This window comes from Cryptomeria japonica, chromosome 6 (genome assembly GCF_030272615.1).
Source record: "Cryptomeria japonica chromosome 6, Sugi_1.0, whole genome shotgun sequence".
NCBI classification, from domain to species: domain Eukaryota; kingdom Viridiplantae; phylum Streptophyta; class Pinopsida; order Cupressales; family Cupressaceae; genus Cryptomeria; species Cryptomeria japonica.
Window position 1 is genome coordinate 659,751,316 of NC_081410.1, and position 20,955 is coordinate 659,772,270.

At 37.1% G+C, this 20,955-nt stretch overlaps 1 protein-coding gene across 1 annotated transcript in view; it reads right to left on the minus strand.

Annotated features, from left to right (window-relative positions):
- Window positions 1-434: 434 nt before the first annotated feature.
- LOC131054817 (synaptotagmin-2) overlaps window positions 435-20,955 on the minus strand; it is a 70,655-nt gene continuing 50,134 nt past the window's right edge. Inside the window, exons 7-8 of the mRNA XM_057989426.2 lie at window positions 18,181-18,625; window positions 435-1,088 (exon numbers count right to left, since the gene is read on the minus strand). Of these exons, the coding sequence (XP_057845409.2) occupies window positions 1,000-1,088; window positions 18,181-18,625 (534 nt within the window). The 3' untranslated portion in view covers window positions 435-999. The remainder of the gene's footprint in view (window positions 1,089-18,180; window positions 18,626-20,955) is intronic.

Sequence of the window (20,955 nt, forward strand, 5' to 3'; positions counted from 1 at the left end):
ACACTTTTAAGCCTAGAAGTGTATTCTTAGTGTGTCCACATACATTAAGCAACATATTAAGCCTAGAAAATGTCAGTCAACTCTGAGTGTTTAACACTTTTAAGCCTAGAAGTGTAAACTTAGTGTGTGTGGTTTAAATCTTTCCCCCACAATCTCTTGTAACATAATTTGCACTTTATGTTGCATCCATGTTTTTTTGGGTCAATAATCACCTGCTGAACAATGTTGTTAGCTCACAGTAAAATAGTTGTATTGAAATATCATAAAATATTATGTTGGACAGCTATTGCATGTACAGATATGAAGCAATAGAGATTGTTTACATCATAAATCAGGTTTTGTGATGTTCTCTCATCTCAAAATAACATAAAATTTTGTTGAAGTACTAGTTAAAAAAGAAATGCTAGCAACTTAGACTATATTTAAGACTTGCATTCATTCAAAAATATGTAGCGTATCTGAATACAAAATAAGGCACAATCACGAAAAAGAATAACAGTTGGAGGCATCTGCACACCAAACAGTAAAGGATTGCATCTGCGAATCCAGAAAAGAATAAAACAAATACTTCTCAAAATGGAGACTAGAACCCCAATTTATTAAGAAACCAATACCCTAAACCATAGTGGTATATACCAATTGTATCGCAAAAGGAGTAGCACTACCATTAATAACTAGAATATTCCAAGAGATGGCTTGTGAAGCAAGCTGCTAGCTAGAACCTAACACTATAAAAAATGAGCTTTATAGAAAAATAGCTCATCACATCCATCTTTGAATACGATGTCTGGGTAAACAAATAGATTGGTACAAGTTTCACAAACCTTGAAATCAAGATCACCCATAATTATTAATTTCAAAAAAAATTAAAACATTGCACAAGCCAGTTGATGAAAGCACCTTTGCAATATAGAAAACAACGCATTGGTAAGATAATCAAAACTGTGAAAGCCACACCGCCTTTAAAGCTGAACATGAACTTTTGATTTTTATAGGAAATCAAGGATTGAAAAAGTTTGAACCATCCAAGCTTATAGCCACCAATACACCAATACCAGTGATTAGAGCAAGCCAAAATATTACAGAGCCTGCAAACATGTAAAATTGAAGTTATTTAAGCAATAAACAATCAAACAGAAAAAAATTGTAATAAATTTTCTCAATTAACAGTAATGAATGCTTGCATATATACACTATTTCATCATGAAGTGTAACTCTTGACAGTCCATTCACATCTCAAATATTCAAGAACAGGCAAATAGATTGAGATCTTGCAGGCAATGTAAAAGGTAATATATTGAGAAATCAGATATCCTTTGACACCGAAGATTAGAACAAAGACATTATCATTATTAAGCAACAGCCAGTATTGATCATGTATTAGTACTCTACGTTAACAATCTTGGCAGCAGCTACAGAGCCTCCTATTTTCTTGCCCCATCGTGAGAGTCCTTCTTTCCTGCTTAAATTATTTAGGGCTGCTTGGACTGTAGACACAGAGCAATTGACTTCCTTTCTTTTCTCAGTAGTCAAGCATCAAGCAAAGCGTTACAGTTATTTTATATTATATTTTGCTGCAAGGTCTCATACTATCTAGATCTCCTTGTGAAGACTTTTTCTATAATATATTAATATTATGTGTTGGAAATGTTGTCATTGATGTCAAGGGTATATAGATAATTGAAAGTTGTCATTAATGACAAATGTAGGCAAGACTGTTGTCATTGATGTCATAGCCACTGTAGAAGGAAATCATTGTCCGATAACGTCGTCAAACAGGAAATTGTGGTCCAATATTGTCATTTTCAATGTCAAAATGATTTAATATAGTTAAGTCTTTTGGGAGCAATGATCTTATCAGTAAAACATACACCAGAAGAGTAATGAGTTCATGCATTGACAAAAGCGATGAAAAAGCTATGCAAACTGATATCAAAGGAGATGTAATCATACAAGTATACTAATATCTAGGCATCGATTATCTTCATACAAACAGAGATGAGAAGGCAGCGATTATATGTTAATTATCATAAGGATTAAGGCAGCAATAAAGTAGTATGGAAGGGAGTGATTAATATAATGAGAAGCGATCAAAACAGTAATTACGATCACTTTAGGACCGTGATTTAACATTGTTTAGAGCAGCCCCATGCATATAATATAGACAGCGATTGTGATTAGTAAAACAAAGATTATGATGGGCAGCACAAATGCAACGATTTGTATATCAAACAATGACAAACTAAGAGGCATCGTTTATGATTAATAGAAGATGGGCAGCAATGTTAATGAGTAAATAAAGACAGCGATTAGTAAATACAAACAGCTATAAGCAGCGATTTGTATATTCATGTTAAAGGCAGCGCTAATATAAAGAGCAGCAATTATATTGAACAAAGGCAGTGATTAGTTTAAAGAAAGTTTATAAACTAAAGGTGATGTACTTTGAAAGGCTTCGCACTCAAAGAGATGCCTCTCTTCATGGAGGCATAAGGATATTAAAAAGAGAAAGAATTGTGGAGGAAGAAAGAGTGGTGAAAGGAATAAAAGTAAAATATCATTCAAACAGATTTTGGATAAAGTAAGAATAGGAGATGTGTGTAACTCAATGAAATATCAGTGAATAAAAGGAACATGTTATAAGCAGATTTATGAAGAAGATATCATTGAAGATGCAGATTTGAAAGAGAAGAATATGCATGAATTGAGTGAAACAATAGAACATATATGAAAGTGTGGCGAAAGGAATAAAAGAAAAATATCATTCAAACAGATTTTGGATAAAGTAAGAATAGGAGATGTGTGTAACTCAATGAAATATCAGTGAATAAAAGGAACATGTTATAAGCAGATTTATGAAGAAGATATCATTGAAGATGCAGATTTGAAAGAGAAGAATATGCATGAATTGAGTGAAACAATAGAACATATATGAACACTCAAAGAGATCAAGTGTGGAGGAATGACGAACAAATAAGGAGATCATTTAATAAGTATGAATGAAGAAATGAGTATGTGATTTCTATGAGAGACATAAACGATATGTATGTGGAGATGATATGCAAGCATATGCAATTATACAAGTCCATTTATGTTTTGGTAAATGAGAAGAAGGGAATCATGAAATGAATAAATTAATGATATCGTAATTTCCATCATCTGTTGAAGAAGCAACATAGAAGGTGGTACTCTGCTTTGGAAATTGGTGCTTCCTAAAGAAGATATTGGTGTCTCTCTTGCTGCCTACGAATTCAGTTGTGGGGGTTGGTGCTCACAAATTGAATTGAGGGGATTGGTGTCTCCTCTAGATTGGTGCCAACAAAGATTGTAAGAGGTTTCTATATATAAAGCAATATTTTTTTTATCCCGCTAGTGTTCCACATAAATCTTGTATTCTCCTTGTGTAATTGTTACATCTTATGTTGTTATTGTGCAATTGATATGTTTATGGTATTAAGTTTGGAAAAGTAGAGATTGTTATACTGAAATGCTTATGGTATTAAGTTATTTAGTGGACTCATTACAGCCTCAATAGACCCAAAAGTGTATCAGTTAGGTTTCTATATATTAAACAGCAAGCATCCAATCTTCATCCAAAGTAAGATTGAAATTAGAAAAATGTGAGGTTCAGTAAAGACTAAAGAGTAAACATTAAAAAGGACCTATAATAGGAAGGATGCCAAGGTAGTGTTGTGACCATTTCACACATCGCCCCATTAAAATGGGGACCCCCTTTTTTTTTGCTTTTGTTTTGCCTGTTCTTCTCTCTGCTTTTAGGATTTTGAGTAAGTGAGTGAGTCGTCTGGACTAGGGTTAAGCCTTAGGAGTTGCCTTTTGATATTTTCAAGCCGAGTCCAGTCTAATTTTGAAAGATTATTAAGCATCCTAACTGAGATTGCAATTTTGAAATAGCCTGAGTCTGTCAGGAAGTTGAGTATGTCTCAGGATGGGTCCAGTCAGGATTTTGAAGGCAAATTCAAGTTAGGTCTAGGGGTTAGCATTTTAATGATTGAATTATACATTTTGTCTGGGCAAACTCTAACCAAAATTTTGGAAGCAAGGTAATCGATTCTTGGACTTGAAGATGACTTAGCCCTGCATGATGAAGTGATTTGAAGACCTAATTTTTGATATTTTGGCTTATAAGGGCAAAATCGCTCCTGTCCCTCTCTCAGGGACCAGGGCGAAAGTGACATTTTATGCATCTTGGTTATTGACTTGTTTTAATTGTTTTGTGCAGGGTCGCCAGGGGATATGATCGAACGTGAATTAAAGATTTTGAAGATTTTGAAGACTCAAAATGACAAGTTTTTAAAGTTTAAGACCAAATCGCTCCTGTCCTTCACTGAAGGACCAGGGCGAAATGGTTTTCTTAGGTCATTTTGGGCCTTGGTTGATCGAGCTGAAGCATCAAGGACGCAATGAAGGATGAAATGAGCATAAAGGAGTATCCAGACTTCGTCGTTGACAACGAAAGATTGAACTTTGGGCCTCACAAGACAAGTTCGCTCCTGTCCCTCACCCAGGGACCAGAGCGATTTTCCTCAAACACACCTTCTTGGACATTTTTTGGATTTGGACTTTTGTTCATAACTTGCGAAATGATGGTATTTTCCCCAGCAAAGGAAATTTGAGATGAAAATTATGAAGATTTGACCTTAAGGACCAAAATCACTCCTGTCCCTCACTGATGGACCGGAGCTTGTTTTTTAAAGTTGCACTGTCCTTGCAGGATCAAGACAATTTTATGATTAGAAGAGATCAAGGAGGGCATGTTTTGTCCATTGAATATAATTTGAGCGACCAACTAGCAAGGAAATATGCTAAGATGACAAAAATCGCTCCTGTCCCTCACTGAAGGACCGGAGCTTGGATGCCAAGTTTGCCTTATCCTTGCAAGATTTAAATGATTTCGCGATTTGAGAAGGACAAGGAAAGTACGTTTTGCTCATTGAATATAACTTGAATGGACCACAATGGAGAAAATCGATCCAAATTGGCTAAGGCGCTCCTGTCCCTCTCTCAGGGACCAAGGCGATTTTTAAAGGAAGCTCCTGTCCCTCTCCCAGGGACCAGAGCGATTTTCTCAAAAGACAAGTTTTTGGCAAAGGTGAAGCAAGTTTTACGTTTGGGATGAGTAAAAGAAGGCATAATCGATCCATTGAAGATAATTTTGAAAGTTTGCAAAACACAAGTGGAGCCTATATTGGCCGAGGCGCTCCTGTCCCTCACCCAGGGACCAGGGCAAAAAATGCATTATCAAGTCTCCCCTTCCAAATTTGGTCGAATCCAGGCCAAGGCACATGATGAAGATGATATTTGAAAGGCTTCAAGGGAAAACAAAGTTGCAAAGACCGCAAAACTGGACGAATAATGGCCAAAGCGCTCTTGTCCCTCACCAAGGGACCAGAGCGAAATATTCAAGTATGCCTAATTTTAAAATGCCAATTTTGTTTCCAACATTCAAGATGGAGTAAGCAATGACGTTTTTCACCTTGAAGTCAATTGGAAGTTGACACGATCAAGGGTTTGTACCAAGAACTAAATGGCGCTCTTGTCCTTCACTCAAGGACCAAGGCGATTTTCATAAAAACAATCATTCCCTTCCAAAGCCACGCCAAAGCAAGGTTGTACAAAAGTCAAAAATGTCTTTCGAAGGGCGATGAACAAGGAACCAACCCTAAAAATTGACTAACTTAAGCACAAATGCCAAAGCGCTCCTGTCCCTCTCCAAGGGACCAGGGCGAAAATCCTAAGAAGGTCAATTTTGCCTTGAGAAAACAAGCAAAACATGCATAAAACAAGAGATGATGATCATTGCCTACCTCACATCATGAATTGGCGATTTGGAAAATGAAGTCCAAAGATAAAAGATAGAGCGCTCCTGTCCCTCTCCAAGGGACCAGAGCGATATCTTCAAATTTGCCTGATTACCTAACATTTTGGAGTGCCACTTTCGTTTGCAAGACTCAAGATGAATTAAGGAACAATGTTTTACGCCTTGAAGATGATTTGATTTTGATATGATTAAGGATTTGTGCCATGGACTAAAGATCGCTCCTGTCCTTCACTAGAGGACCAGGGCGATTTCTATAGAATCAATCATTCCTTTCCAAAACCACGTCAAGGCGAGGTCATGCAAAGTCAAAAATGTCTTTAGGAAGACGATGAATAAGGAGTTAACCTCAAAATCAACAATTTTAAGCTCAAAAGCAAAAAATTGCTCCTGTCCTTCACTGGAGGACCAGGGCGAATATCCTTGAAGGAGCTCATTTGGTATTGAAGAAACAAGTTAGGCATGCATAGAACAAATGAGGAAGATCATTGATTGCCCTGCATCGTGAATTGGCGATTTAGAAGATAAAGATCAAGGGCAAAAGTAGAAAATCGCTCCTGTCCCTCTCCAAGGGACCAGGGCGAAAATGTTCCAAGGTACGCCCCTTCCAAAGATCACATGAATTGAACTTAAAGTTCCAGATGAAACGCCATTTCGAACATCAAGGATGAAGTTTCAAACGTAAAAAAAAATGAAGGATGGAGGACCAAAATGCATGGGCGCTCCTGTCCCTCTCCCAGGGACCAGAGCGATGTTGATGTCCCAAATACCTCCCATGCTTAGGCGCCAATATTTTTCAAATTACATTAAAATGCCAAATTCGCTAAAAACGTGAAATATTTAATTAAATGGGCATTTAATGAGTTCGCATAAGGCATTTAATAATTAATTTAGCCTTTTAAAAAATCGAAATTTTAATTGCAAAGGCATTTAAATTAATTATTATTAAATTAAATAAAAAAGGAGTGCGCTTGGGGTATTATTTTAATATTTTTATAAAGGTCGGCCTCCTCTTTATTTAATTTTTATTTATTTTTAGGCTTATTTTCCAAGTTGGCCTATGGGAATTGCAATGCATGAGTGCCTATATAAGAAAGGTACTTTGAAGCATTTTAATCCATCATTCAATCATTGTTTAAATGCGATTTTGAAGAAGCAGTAGAGGTGCGAATTTTGATCCAAGGAGTGCGAACTTTGTTGGAGGTGGAGCGAGTTTTCCTCAAGGCATTGAAGACCCAAGGTGGTGAAGTTGATGAAGGAGGCGCCTTTGCTAGAAGACTTCGATCTTCATTTTGCCTAGCGAATTTCTTAATTTTTGCATCGTTTTTTTAGAGCTAGTTCTCTAAGAGAGGTATGGCAAGATCTCCCTTGTTCAAATTTTGAAATTTTGAATTTCCAATTGCATAATCGTATTTAGGAAATGATAATTCAAAGATTTATCATAAAGTTTCCTAAATTTAAAGCTTAAATCCAATTTATATTTCTACGTTCCAAGGTATATTGCTCATTATGAAATGTTGTGTAGGTGTCAAGATGGCGACCCCAAAGGCAGGAGCATCCACCAGTCGTCCAGCCCTTATGAAGGAAGATCAAAGGAATGAAGAAATGGAGACCAAGATCGTGTCGAAATGGAGTAACATTGGAGATACCAACTTGGGAAACTTCAGTGTGAAGAAGTTTCGAGAGGTCCCTTACATTGGAAAGCCATCACCTGTCGCAAGGAGAATAATTGAAAGTGGCATTATCAAGGCGGCCGGCTTCCCTCCAGCAGTCCAGTGCCATGAGCTGATGATCGAGTGTGCCCGCCATTATGACCCACAGTCAAGATCGATCGTGTCCAAGGAAGGAAACACTTTGGCCTATCTTTCAGATGAGGCTATCAGTGAAGCTCTCCATTTGCTAGAACATAAAGATATGATTTACAAAAGCTTGGAAGGAGCAAGATCCATGTACGAAGATGATCCAAACACTTGCTTGAGCATCATCAACAAGAATTGGTTACTCAAAAGTCGTCCTCGCCTGAGCAAGATTCCCAACACACCACATAGGATCGACTTCCAGGAGGAGTACAGAGATTTGATAACCTTACTCAATCGAGTTACAGGGGCTCCTCAAGCCTTCTATTTTGAGAAGTGGATGTTCTTCTTCATCCAAGTGATAGTTCAAGGAAAAGGAACAATTCATTGGGCTAGAATTATTAGCCATTGCTTGGACGTGCAGTTGAGAAGACTGAAGGCTACTAAATCCTTCCACATGAGCTCGTACATCATGTATGCCTTGATCAGGAGTTTTGAATATGCAGGACTACCTCACAGAGGAGCAATTGGAAGAGGACCTGGAGAAGTCAGAGTTTGTGACTCTTATGTTCATTTGCATCATCCACCTGGGAGTAATTACAAGTTAGTCAATGATACCTTCACAATGAACATCATCAGGACACTGCAAGGCGGGATTCACAATCGGCTATCTCAAGAGGCACAAGAACTTGTAAAGAGGTATGGTGCTTGGTTTATCCAATTCCAGAAGTTTACATATATTAGAGTTCATGGGTGTCCTTCACCTCCATATATGTTGCCAAGATATCCGACAGACAGGATAGTACTACTTGAGGTGACTAGGCAGTTGGCAGCTTATGCGAAGGCATTCAGACACAAGCATGGAAATGGGATTCCTGTACCTATCATACTAGGAAATTCAGTTGAGGTATGTCCTAATGCTCCAGCTTTAGATAATGCAGAAAGAGAGTTGGCCTTATATTCATTTTCATTCTTTTCATTGAGGGAGAATTTTGATCCTTATGGGTATATAGAAGAGATAGTTGGTAGAAAATACAAGCATGAATGTCAGGTAGAGGACTTTTGGATGAATCTCTCAGATGATTTAGGTGAAAAGAAAGATGCATTCCAGATTGCCTTTGGATTTCATCAGGAAATGCAAAGTTTATAGAGTGGCCGATCAAGCTCAGGACAGTGGCAGGCACCTCCAATCATCCTATGATAGAGAGGACAAGGCAGTAAAGATAGATTGGAATGAACCTGAGGTTGTGGACTTAAAAGCTTTGATGGCCCCAGTTTTGTCCTGTACTCGCAGATGGGTTGATGTGCAACATCAAAAGTTGAGAGAGCAGAACATATCTATGACTTTTACTTTGGAGGAAAGATCGGCAGAAGGAGGAGCAAGCGCAAGTGAGGGCCATCCTCATCCTAGAAGCACAAGCGAAGGCAATCCTCACCCCAGAAGCGTAAGTGAAGGCAATCCTCATCCTAGAGGTGCGAAGAGGAAGGAAAGACCTGAGAAAAGAGAATCTTCCAAGAAGGAGCAAGAAGCCAATTGAGATCGCTCATCCGGCACATCTTCTCGACAGGAGAAGAGGACACTTGAAGTGGAGGAATCTATGGAATCAATGGTTCAGAATGACAAACATGAAGAAGGACAGGCATCTCAATGTTCATCAAGTCAATCTCCCCAAGTCAATGAGTTACATGAAGACAAGAATGACGATGAAGCGACATCTCCTCTCCGGAAAGAAGAGCCACTACCTAAAGAAATACAAGTTAGAGAGACAAGGTCCGCCATTCCAGATTGGTTGAAGGAGAGACTAACAAGGGTGATTGTGATCGAAGACGAAGATAATGTGATTGATTTAGATAGCCTTGTCGGAAATTCTCAGGGAGTCACGGAAAAGAAGAAGGCCACCAAAATGTCCAAGATGATCAGAGATGAGACAGGGTCCAGGAAGTTGCAGATAGCTACACCGGCAGTGGACAAGTACGAGGGTGAAATCCTTGCAGAAGAATATGATGTAGAAACCGTTGAGCTTGGTCCACTCACCACCGAGCAGGCATTGGATGAGGCAACTGATTCATTTGAGGCACTTAAAGACAAGCTTAGAGGAGAAATGGAAAAGAATAGAAAACTTGAGAAAGAGGTCGGTGCTTGGAGAGGCTACTTTAGCCACCTCAGTCAGCCTTTGGGACGTCAGGATCCAGCAGTATCTCCTGTGCAAGCACTTCCCCTTGAATCAGTTGGTGAGGCAGAAAGAGTTAAGAGCTTGGTCCAGCTTATGAGCTCTTGGATTGACAAATCCCATACAGTTGCCGTTGAGTTTGCAACAAGAATGATGCAGACCATTCATCGGGCTATCCAGGTCCTTGAGATCATCCACAACCTAATGATAACAGTAGCCGCCTTTGCTCATACTAAAGATGTTATCATTCCTGTTCTTCAAATAATTAGGCAAACACTAAGGAAGACCTTAGCACAAGAAAAGATAATGGATGGAGGAGCTCATAATTTACTAGAGTGGTCTACTTTACTCCAGATGAAGGAAGTTGTTTTTGAGGACACCAGCGCCAAATGCAATCAAGTGGAGGAGGTCATCCATCCAATCCAAGACAAGGTGTTTGGGGTTTTATGTACTATTCTTGGTAGAAGGATCGAAGTTGAGACAGATGTGGATCTTCAAGAGTTGGAAGAAAGAGTCAAGGTCATCTTTTGCAAAGATGAGAATGTTATTTCAGATGAGCAAAGAGATCAAATGTTTGCTACTATGCTCCTGATTGAGAAAATCAAGGAACTCGAACCTGAATGGGACGCAGCTCTTCTCAAGGCCTTTGATCAGATTATTCACTTGGAAGAACGAATGAGGAATCTTCCTGAGATTCCTATTGCTGAGATTGAGGGAATCGTGTCCAGATTCATTGCATATGCTAAAAAGGAGCATTGGAAAGGGAATAAGGTTCTAGAAGAGGGTTGTTATAGATGACATGGCACCTTAATTATCATTGGTCTATGTTTCCTAGATTTTTGTGCCAAATTAAATATTTTGGCTATGCATTTAATATTGTTCAATAAAAAGGGAACTTTTGTAATAAAACCCTAATTAGGGTTTAGGTGTCAGAATCTCAGCCATTGATCTTCTTTTGATCTGGGCCGTTCATTGTAATTGAGGATGCTATATATACCCTCATTCATTTTTCATTTTGTAATTAGAAATAGAGCAATAAGAAATAGTTAGATGATTAGAGCTTTTGGAGAGAAGAAAGTTATTTTGTAGCAAGATTGAGTTTTGAAGAAAGAATTTCAAGCAATTGTGTTGTCTATTTTGGCTTTGAGATCAATAAAATATTGAAGTTATGGTGTTTTATTGCAATTCTTGTGGCTATCTTCATGGTTGTTTGTTTTCTTGAATCATTCTCAGTCGAAGTAGTATTTAAGTTTGAAGGACTAAGTGTTGGGCTTGATTTTGGTGAGATTCACGTTCCAAACCACTAGCTTCTTACTGATTGTAGGAACGCCTTGTGTGGTCAACTGGAGAGACTTGAATTGTTTAAACCTTCAATCGTCATTAAACTTTGGATATGTGCCTTTGTGGTAGTGTCCATGATCCTTGATGAATTGAAAAATCATTTGTTACCTTAGAAGATCGCATCAATTTCAGTTAGGTTGTTATTTCATGGCAATATTGAAATTGGTAGAATCTTGCCAAGTCTAGCCTACATTAGGTCATTCTTAGGATTAGATTAGAATTTATCCCTTGCAAACCCTACCTTTGATCTTTTTGAGAACTTGTTAGTTTAGAGAAATCTTGTTCCTACAGCTCGGAGGACGTAAGGCCCCTTGATGAAACAGTATTCACAACGACCACTGGTGCTTATCCACACGTAGAGACCCTACATAAAAGAACATTGGAGTCACCTTGATTGATCCTTTTTTGCGACATCTTCAGCAATCAGAGGCTTTATTCAAGAGAGGATAAGGTACCCTTGGGTATTTTATTCTGTGTATGATTGTGTACAAAATACACGTCAACAGAATTGGCGCTAGAAGGAGGGCCTTTGGACCACAAATCTAAAGGAACAGTACTATCCAGAAAATTTACCAAAAAAGAAGAGGAATACATTTCGAGCATGATCATGAATCACGATGGTGTTGCCACATGAAGGGTTGAATCAAGTAGTGCAACCTAATTTGCAGATAGGCTTTATTCAAGAGAGGATAAGGTACCCTTGGGTATTTTATTCTGTGTATGATTGTGTACAAAATACACGTCAACAGGTAGATGGCATGAGAGTCAGAGCAATAAAACCATCTGAAAATCAAGTGGTTAATCTGCCAAACTATTGTAAAACTCATCTATAAAAGTATTAAAAAAGCCGGATATATTAGATGCATGATATTTGTCTTGTGTGGACATTCTGTCCCAACTATGATTCATTGTTGTGATGAACATCATGGCCAACAACCCTACCAGACCAGCACACAAAATCATCATGATCATGGCTATCCTCGCATAGGTAGGCTTGTTGCCTCCAACTCATTTCAACCCTCATAGGAACTCCCCAATGAGACACCGGTTCATATGGCCACAAATAGTCAAGCACTGCCATGCTTTGGCAGAAAAGTCAACAGAAAAAGTTGTTCTTGCTACCAGTTTGTATATGTCGTTGCAAAGGCTCAGTGAAGAATCCACTTGTGGAGGCCACACCATACCAGGCATTCAGTTATCTGGTGAGTTTGATGTTGATTTTGCTTCAATAAGAACGCTCATTAAAGACATAACATCATTTTCTTTATTCCAATTCGGAGGATGAACTCTTGTGAGGTGTTACAAATCCTAATAAAGCTTGTTGTGGAACGACATCAGAATTTACTTCTACAACTATATGAGATACATATTGGTAGGAATTTTTTTTTTGTAGTATAGTATGTTAATACCATGGTTGTTGATGTGGATATTGAGCATGTAGTAGATTCACATCCACTCTATCAAGTAGGCAATTCCCTTGTCACGATCCTCCCACATGCTCCAAAATGAAGGATTTGTGGAGGATACACTCTGGCATTATGCATAGCACATCCTTGTGCTTTTGCAGCCAGTTGATGGATGTTTGCTGATACAACTGGTAAATTAAATACAGAAAATAATAATGTACATGACAATGCATATCAGACACGGCAGTAAAATATATCTTTATTCGCACATGCAATTATTACAGAGAAGAAGACCAAAGATGGTGGACCAAGAATTACAATAGATCTGACTATACCGTACTCCCTTCCTTGGCGGTACACAATATATTTAAAGAACCCGACGGTTGCCAAGAGGTACACAACCGTCAACCAACCGACACCTAATTACCTGAGAGTGACAACCCACTTAATACAAATAATTAATACTTTGGTTGATAACAAATATTATCAAATATAACAATAAGCAATTTATGCAAACTACAATGGAGAGCAGAAGGGGATGTAGGAGGCAATCTAAGCCCTCAACACCAAATTTTAAATGAAATCAATAAAGAGAAAGAAAATAAAAAATCCCACATTTCAGAAAAAAGAAAATAAATATAATAAACGTTTTTATCAAGGTTGCATGGGTACTTGTACCCAGCCCCTGGGTACTCGTACCAGAGACTCGGGCACGTCTCCCGCACCAGAAACTTCGTTGGAAACGTCTCCATAGAGAGGAGACTTCTCGCTAACGTATCCGCCCGTCTCCCACCGTCTCCAAGCCAAACAAAAAAAAAGGAAACCTTAAATGTTAAAAAAACAAAACACAAGCAACAAAACAATCAAAATGTAGTACAAATGGAAAAAAAAACAATGCTCAAAACAAATGCAGGTCACAAGGATTTCTTAAAACGTTGCAACAGCCATTACTAAATTATTATATTATATTTAATGTTCAATGTCATTATATTTTCAGAATTTCTATAAATTATTAAATTATATTTAAAAGAAATTGGCGTCTCCAAGTACCCACGTCTCTTATTTTGAAAAAATAGTTGTACCAGTACCAGCACCAGTCTCCAAAGTCTCCAAGTACCCCCGTACCCGTGTAACCTTGGTTTTTATACACAAGAACAAATGCAACAGTTTTCTTAGCAAAAAGACACATCTGATGGATGAACCATTGAAGCCATGTATCCAATTTTACAACAAATTGCAATAATGATCCCTAGGCACCTCATGCATATTTTTAAAGATTTCCAATTCTCCTCATTCTTCCATACTTAAACAATGCTCATTGACCAAATCCTATAAGATTCGATGAGGTGAAGAAAAAAGGTGAAGCAAAGCTACTGTCCATGGACAAACGACTGTTGAACACCTCAAGTTACCTAGCATTGAGAACCATAATGAAGACATTCTAATATTTGAGGATCTCTCTGACGTGATCAAGTTCAAAGAACCACAATGTTTAAGCTACGCATAAGAAGAGCGATCATTCAAACACAATTGGAAGATGCTTACTTTCATCATACTGCTAGTTGAAGATAGGGTGTGCTTATGCAAGTTAAAAGCATGCAATATACTCGTGGTTTGGAAAAACTTGAAGACTGTGTATGAGGCAATTTATACGTTACCCAATTTATATTGTTACCAAACAAAGCTAAGCATCATAATCAAAGGTTAAACTGGAAATGCAGATTTGAGATTTGAGTTAGTTGTAATCATCCCTCTCAAAAACCATCCAAAGGAGCATGCACAAAAGACCAACATTGCACATGGAAGAAATGGCCTGTGTAAAACTAATAAGAGGATTGTCCATTCCACTCATTGTGCAGTCATTTAAAGCTTGCAAACAAATTTTAAAATATTGTGCATAAGTTTTAAATACAATTATGGGAATGGAAGACACCTAGAACAATAAAATTAATGAATGCCTGGCAGATAAGGCTAGCACATGTCAGGGTCTTATCTTATAATTTTTTTGCTTAAAATATAAAGTTAGGGTGATTTATAAAGTTGTAAATAATTTAAATACCCAAATGAATGATCCTATAAACATTTGTAAGGGTCTTATCTTATAATGTTTTTCTTCTAATATAAAGTTAGGGTGATTTATAAAGTTGTAAATAATTTAATTAATGTAAATAACTAAAAGGTTATAAGGTGAAAAGTTGTGACCTAAACACGAACCCCTCAGTTTACCTTAAATATAGGCTTAATCATATTGAAAATCTTACCTTAAATGTAGGCTACTTTGTTTATGGTAAATTGAGGGGTTGGTGTCTAGGTCACAATAATTAAGGGCAAAGAAGGCAAAAGTTGAAATTTCCAAGCCTACAAGTCCAACACAAAACCCTTAGAAAATATTAGAGATTGCATAATGATGTGCACCATGGTAAGTCAAGGGGACAGGTTTGTTGGAAACTTGAGTTGTTGTGCTTTGTTGTGATTGATGTCAACCTATCTTGTGTTGTCATTGATGTCACTGTGTTGCAGATTGTCTGGAAGTGACTGTCCTAGTATTGTTGTGTGTTCTAGTGAAGATGTTGAGGTGTTTCCAAAAGATTGGTGTAGCAAAAGTTTCAATATGCAAGAAAGAGTATTTAATATCTCAATGGAAGAATGCTTTGCATTCTTCCGGTATGTGAAGATTATGTGTCGTGGCTCTGGATATATTCTCATTGTCTTGTGTATATTGCACTATCAAATTTGCAAGTCCTTTGATGCTCAGATGGTAGAATTGGTGGTTGTTTTTGCCTACAATAAGGTTGTCTATCTGAACAAGTCTGGAGAATGCTTGGTGGCTTCTGGATATGTGGATTCAAGTGTTGCAGTTTGGAGAATATGTTCATGTGGTTGTGTAGTGTCCAATTTAGCTTTCAAGTGATGTTTTGACTAGCAAGTGCAGTTATGATGTTCTAAGTTTTGTGTTGTCATCTGGTCGAGTTTTCGGTTGATTGTGGTGATGTATCCTACTTGGATCACATTCCTTGATCCGGGTTTGCTTTGGAGAATGAGTCTAGTTACTATTTTGGGTCTCACCATGGCGTGTGTAGATCCGCATTGTGTAATTTGCATTGGACATTTATTTTTGGGCTGATTGGTTAATGTGCTTTAATGTTTATCTACACGTTTCATTTGATGTCGACCTTGGAGGATGCATTAGCGTGTGTGGTGAATCATTTGGAAAGGATGTGTTGTGATGTTTTAGGGTCCTCTCTATCTCTTGGAGTGGACTGGAATGAATATTTTAGGTCTCGGTGGCTGAATTTATGTGATATTGTTTATTGTCTATGTCAAACTAGTTAAGGGTTTTAATGATTAATCTTGTATATAAAGAAGTGTGAATGTGTGAGTAAAGGTACGGGAGGAGTGTGAATTGACAAGCAACGGATGTTAGATTTGCAAGCAGATTTGACGTTGGATTTGTGCGAAGAATCAGTTGTGAAGAGTTTTGATGATGATATCTATTGTATGATAGTGTTTTGAGATAGTGTTTGAAGTCAGATGTGTTTGCCATGATCTTGGTTGCTTGACGTTTGAAGGCAATGTGTTTTAGTTCTGCAAATCATTTGTATCTTGCCCTAAGGTTGTGCACCTTAGTTTTGCAAGTCCTCTTAGGAGTAGTGGGTTCTAAAGGTGACATTGTAATAATTTATATTCATATTGTGAGTGTGCTTCTCACCATGGGTTTTCCCTACTTGGGTTTTCCACATAAATCTTGTGTTCATGTGTTTGTTATGCTTTGTGCTTCATGATTTATTACTGCTCTGATTATATAGTTGAGATTTAAAGTTTGAAGATCAGAAATTAAGTATTTTTGTGTTCCGGACTGATTCACCCCCCCTCTCAATCCTGTGGTGAGTTCAACAAGGTTGAAATAGGTACCTATTTTTCCTGCATTTATAACCCTTGTAACATGTTGGCTACTTTTGCACCCTTTTTGAATACAATATGTTATATTTTAGCCATTCTAATGGCTTAGAGGAGAATTATGATTATTTATTAAAATTTTTATTTTAGGATAAAATAATAGAAAAAATATTAACTTGATTGTGTTCAATAATGAATGTTGCCTACTCTACCAGCCTATAGCATAACCGGAGAAATATTTTGCAGACAACTCATATGGACAGCTCCTGTAGCAGAGGATTAATGGAAAAGGGCAATTGTTGATGATGTTAAAGATGTGGGATCATGGCTATTCTAATCACTAGTAATTTCCAGCTAGCTGAGAGATATGCAAATGTCATGGAGAATAACGATATTTTGGTTATTTTTAAAACGCTTCATTGAATTTAGATAAGCTGGATTGATATTGAAAGGATTTTATTGTTTTAATTCGTTTTCATGCTAAGCCGTTGGCCTAGCAAAGTGGAATTATATTAGTAAGACTTCACCATTCCTCTTATGAGTTTGGAGAGACAACATGAATAATCTATTGATTACTGTGCAACATATGGTGAATATAGCAGATCTGTTTTATCTACATTTTTATGCCAATTGGATGTTAGAAATCTTTCGTAGTAGCAAGTGTTACAAAGATCATCTCCAGCACAGGAACGTGAGGCAAGGCCCACCCACTGACTTGGGCATGTTCGTGATTGACGATTTCTTTCTTTGTATTTATGTGGCTTGGCTTGATTTACATTCTATTTCGGACTTAGTATGGTTTCATTAGTACCACATATATGTTATGTTGGATTGGATTACCATACAATGAATAAACTATTCTTGTAGCCGTATTGCAAATTGTTCTTGTACCTTACTGTTTCCTATAGCCAGTGATATTTTTCCAAGACTGCTTTCCACATATTGGTATTACTGTTATCTCCCTCTCTTTCATATGAGAGCTGCACACATACACTCAACCTCATTACCTGCAGCCCTTGACCATACTGCCACTGCATCTTCACAAGCTTACGCTTCTGGATCACTTATATTGAATTCAAATACCAAATCTAGTCAGCAAAGCTGCCCTATAGCCAGCTCAGTTTTATCCAATCGCCAAGTGCATCAATTCTATGCTATGAAATGCACTTACTAAAAAGAAATGCAGTCTATTTTGATATTCACGCTCATCTCACCATAATGTACTAACTGGAATAAAAATTTGATGTGGAATTTACATTTGACCATGACTGGCCTATTTACAAATCGATATAGTTCTATAGAGTCCACACTGATGACTGAATAGGTTAATAGACAAAGAGAACTTATATCTCACAATACCATTATGCCCCAGGCCTTATTTGATCTAATTCTAGAGATCTTGAAAAGTTAAATAGCCTAGAAAAATAAGACGAATAAATTAAAATGAGCGACATAAGATGCAAATGGGTTTGCTTTGTAGAGCCATTATTGAGACTGCAGAGTAAAATTAGAGACATCCCGTTGATTATGATATGGTAATTTCTGAATTTCTGAATATAAAAAAGTCTCACTTGTTTCTCCACTCTACTACAAACAATGACCTGTTATCTTGATAATGCCATAGATTATTGGATGTAGATAAGTCGAGGATCCTAATTCAATTTTTACACATTATGTTGTCATAAACGAACAATAACAATATTTGTAATTTTATGTACAACATCCAATCTTACCTTCCTGTTCCTTTTTGTCATCTGTCAACTGACTGGCTGAGCTTTCACCCTCAGTGTTAGTATCAACCATTTTTGATGCCTTGATTTCTTCAAAGTTTTCCTTATTAACTGCTTCAGATTCAAATATTCCTTGAAATTCCTCACTTACAAGCAATGCCACAAGATTGTCCATAAATGACTCATTCTCAGAAGTATCTGAGACATTGCTGCGAGTGGATGTGCCAGCACGAATTTTATCCTCTGAAGTTAACATCTCATCATCAGATATATCATCTTCTAGTGACATGTCTCTTGTCCCATCATCTTCTTCATCTTCCACATAAGCTTTATATGTAAGCCGAAGCAAAATTTCACCAGTAAAACTCTTGCTAAAGAGACCCCAACCACCTTTTAAAACAACCCTCCTATCAGTTGGAACAGTATCTTGTAGACTACCAAGTTCAACCTGAAAAAGAAAGTTTTAAGTTGAGATGAATTAAATCAAGAAAATCTAAAATAAAACAAGTTCAAGGTATACTTTGAGTAAAATCGTCAGATGCATCATAATCTCAAAACTTCAAAAGCATGCAAATGCATTACATCTCAAAGATTAAATTGCATTGAAATCTCATGGATTTTCCAAGATGAAAATTTTGATCTCCACCCATTAATATTATAAAACTGCAACACTCCCAAACAGACATTTGCCAAGTCTATACACATAAATAGAAAAGTGATTGGCATAGATTACACTGGTAGATTCAGTAGTCTTTTAAATTTTTAATTGATACTAACAATAATTGATTCATTATAATCTGATTAACAGAAACAATAAAACAATATAATTAACACATTGGTTAACATTAATAGTTTTGATGCTTAGGGTGATCCAATTTCCAACTCCTCCGTAACAAAATCTGTGACGTAAATAGTGGTGTAAACTGTGCAATAAGAAAGAGTGGGTTTAAAGTTATAAATGCAAGAGTAATTAAAAATGTAGTTCAATAACAGTCTGAAAGTTTATATTTGATGAGCATTAAAATGTGTTCACTGGCAGCCCCAGCCAGAGGCTATCAGTTACCTTCTGTTATGTGAAGGTCTGTGCGAATTAATTAACTTACAAACTTTTAGTATTTGTAAGATATGGACTAAAAAAAGGTTAATTTATTGCATTTTTATTTGCTCCATTGTGTTGTGGCCAACATGGCCTGATAATTTTACTATAAAAAACAAAGTTACCGGGTTCTTCCCTGCAGGCCTAGGTTCTGGTTCTGGTCCTGGTTAGGCCGGGGTACTGATCCGATCCTGGTAAGTCCCTGGGTTCGCCCAGGGTACTGGTATATATGGTCTTGATCAGTTTTGGAGGATTTAGATGTGAGATCCCAAAGTCAACAATCTTTAGTTTCTCAAAGGTTATTTTTGGACTTAAGGCTTTTTGTGTATGATCCATATTCCTAGTTAGCTCATAAGTCCACATGATTATAAGCATATTTGTTGGATGCCGGTGCTTGACTTAAGAGTATCTTGAGCATAGTTAAAAGTTTTGAGTGAATCTAAAGGATTCTTTATTTATTGAGTGCCAAATTATATCAGATCAAACTTGCTGTTATCCTCTTAAGCCATTAATAATTATGTCAGCCTTCAAATTTGCTGCACAAATTCTGTTTTCCTTTATTTATGGGTGATCTCTGTTATCAGACGTGTCATGTGAGCAGAAATATGAACATAAGATCAGAGATGCTAGACCTAAGTACTTGGTGGTGGACCTTATTAGTTTTACCTGTAGGTTTAAGGGAACTTGACAAAGATGATGACAATTGAATAAGGTTTGGATGGTGACATGTACAATCTGCTCAAATTGTGCAGCACCAGGGGAAACGTGTGTGGAATCAGCTGAAAACGGATTGATGATCATAGAACACGAGTTGGTATAACCATAAGTTATTATTGGAAAATGTTTCTTGAATCAACGTGCTTTGAATGTTGAACACATATTTATCACTGTCATTTGATATATTTGGTATATCTGGTCTTGGTATAAAAAATTTATAATTCACAATGATCAGCACTTATTAGAGCAGATAAGCATAATAGTTGCACACACACACACACACACGTTTATACATATACATATACATGTACATGTGTGTGTGTATATATATATGATTTTTACATGTTTCTTGTACTAACGTACCCAAAACGAATCCAAACCTCAAAAAAAAAAACTAGCTAAACCGGCAACTTAGATAAAAAGACAGGGATCCCCTTGTTTATAATTTTCTAGATTTTCAGCGGTTGAATTTGGTGTTTAATTGGTTCAGTGTCTTGGTTACAGTCATATGGTTTCGCTCATCTGTGTTGAATCTGGCATTTAATTGAAGAGCTCTATCCAGCCATCCATGCACTTTTTCCAAATTTCCCCTCAAGTATATTTTATTTAGTTTTTGCCATATTTTCATTATAGAGGATTACTTGGACATTTTGGCAGTTGAGAAGGTGTTTCTTTGATCAGATCACTTCATTTCAGCCACATTTCACGTATTGATCTCTAATTTTATCACTTGAGGAGCATATCATTGATGTAATCATGGGTTATGCAACTCATCCTTCTATGAAAATCCTGACTAAGGACAATTATGAGTCATGAAAAAAAGCATCCTACCACATTGCAGGTGGCTCAATCTTTTGCCTTATATTTATGGAGTCATCCCTTAGCCAGAGACAACATTGAAGAAATCAATTTGGGGTAACAAGAATGATCATACCATAGGATTGAGTGGTACAAGTTTCAGTGCA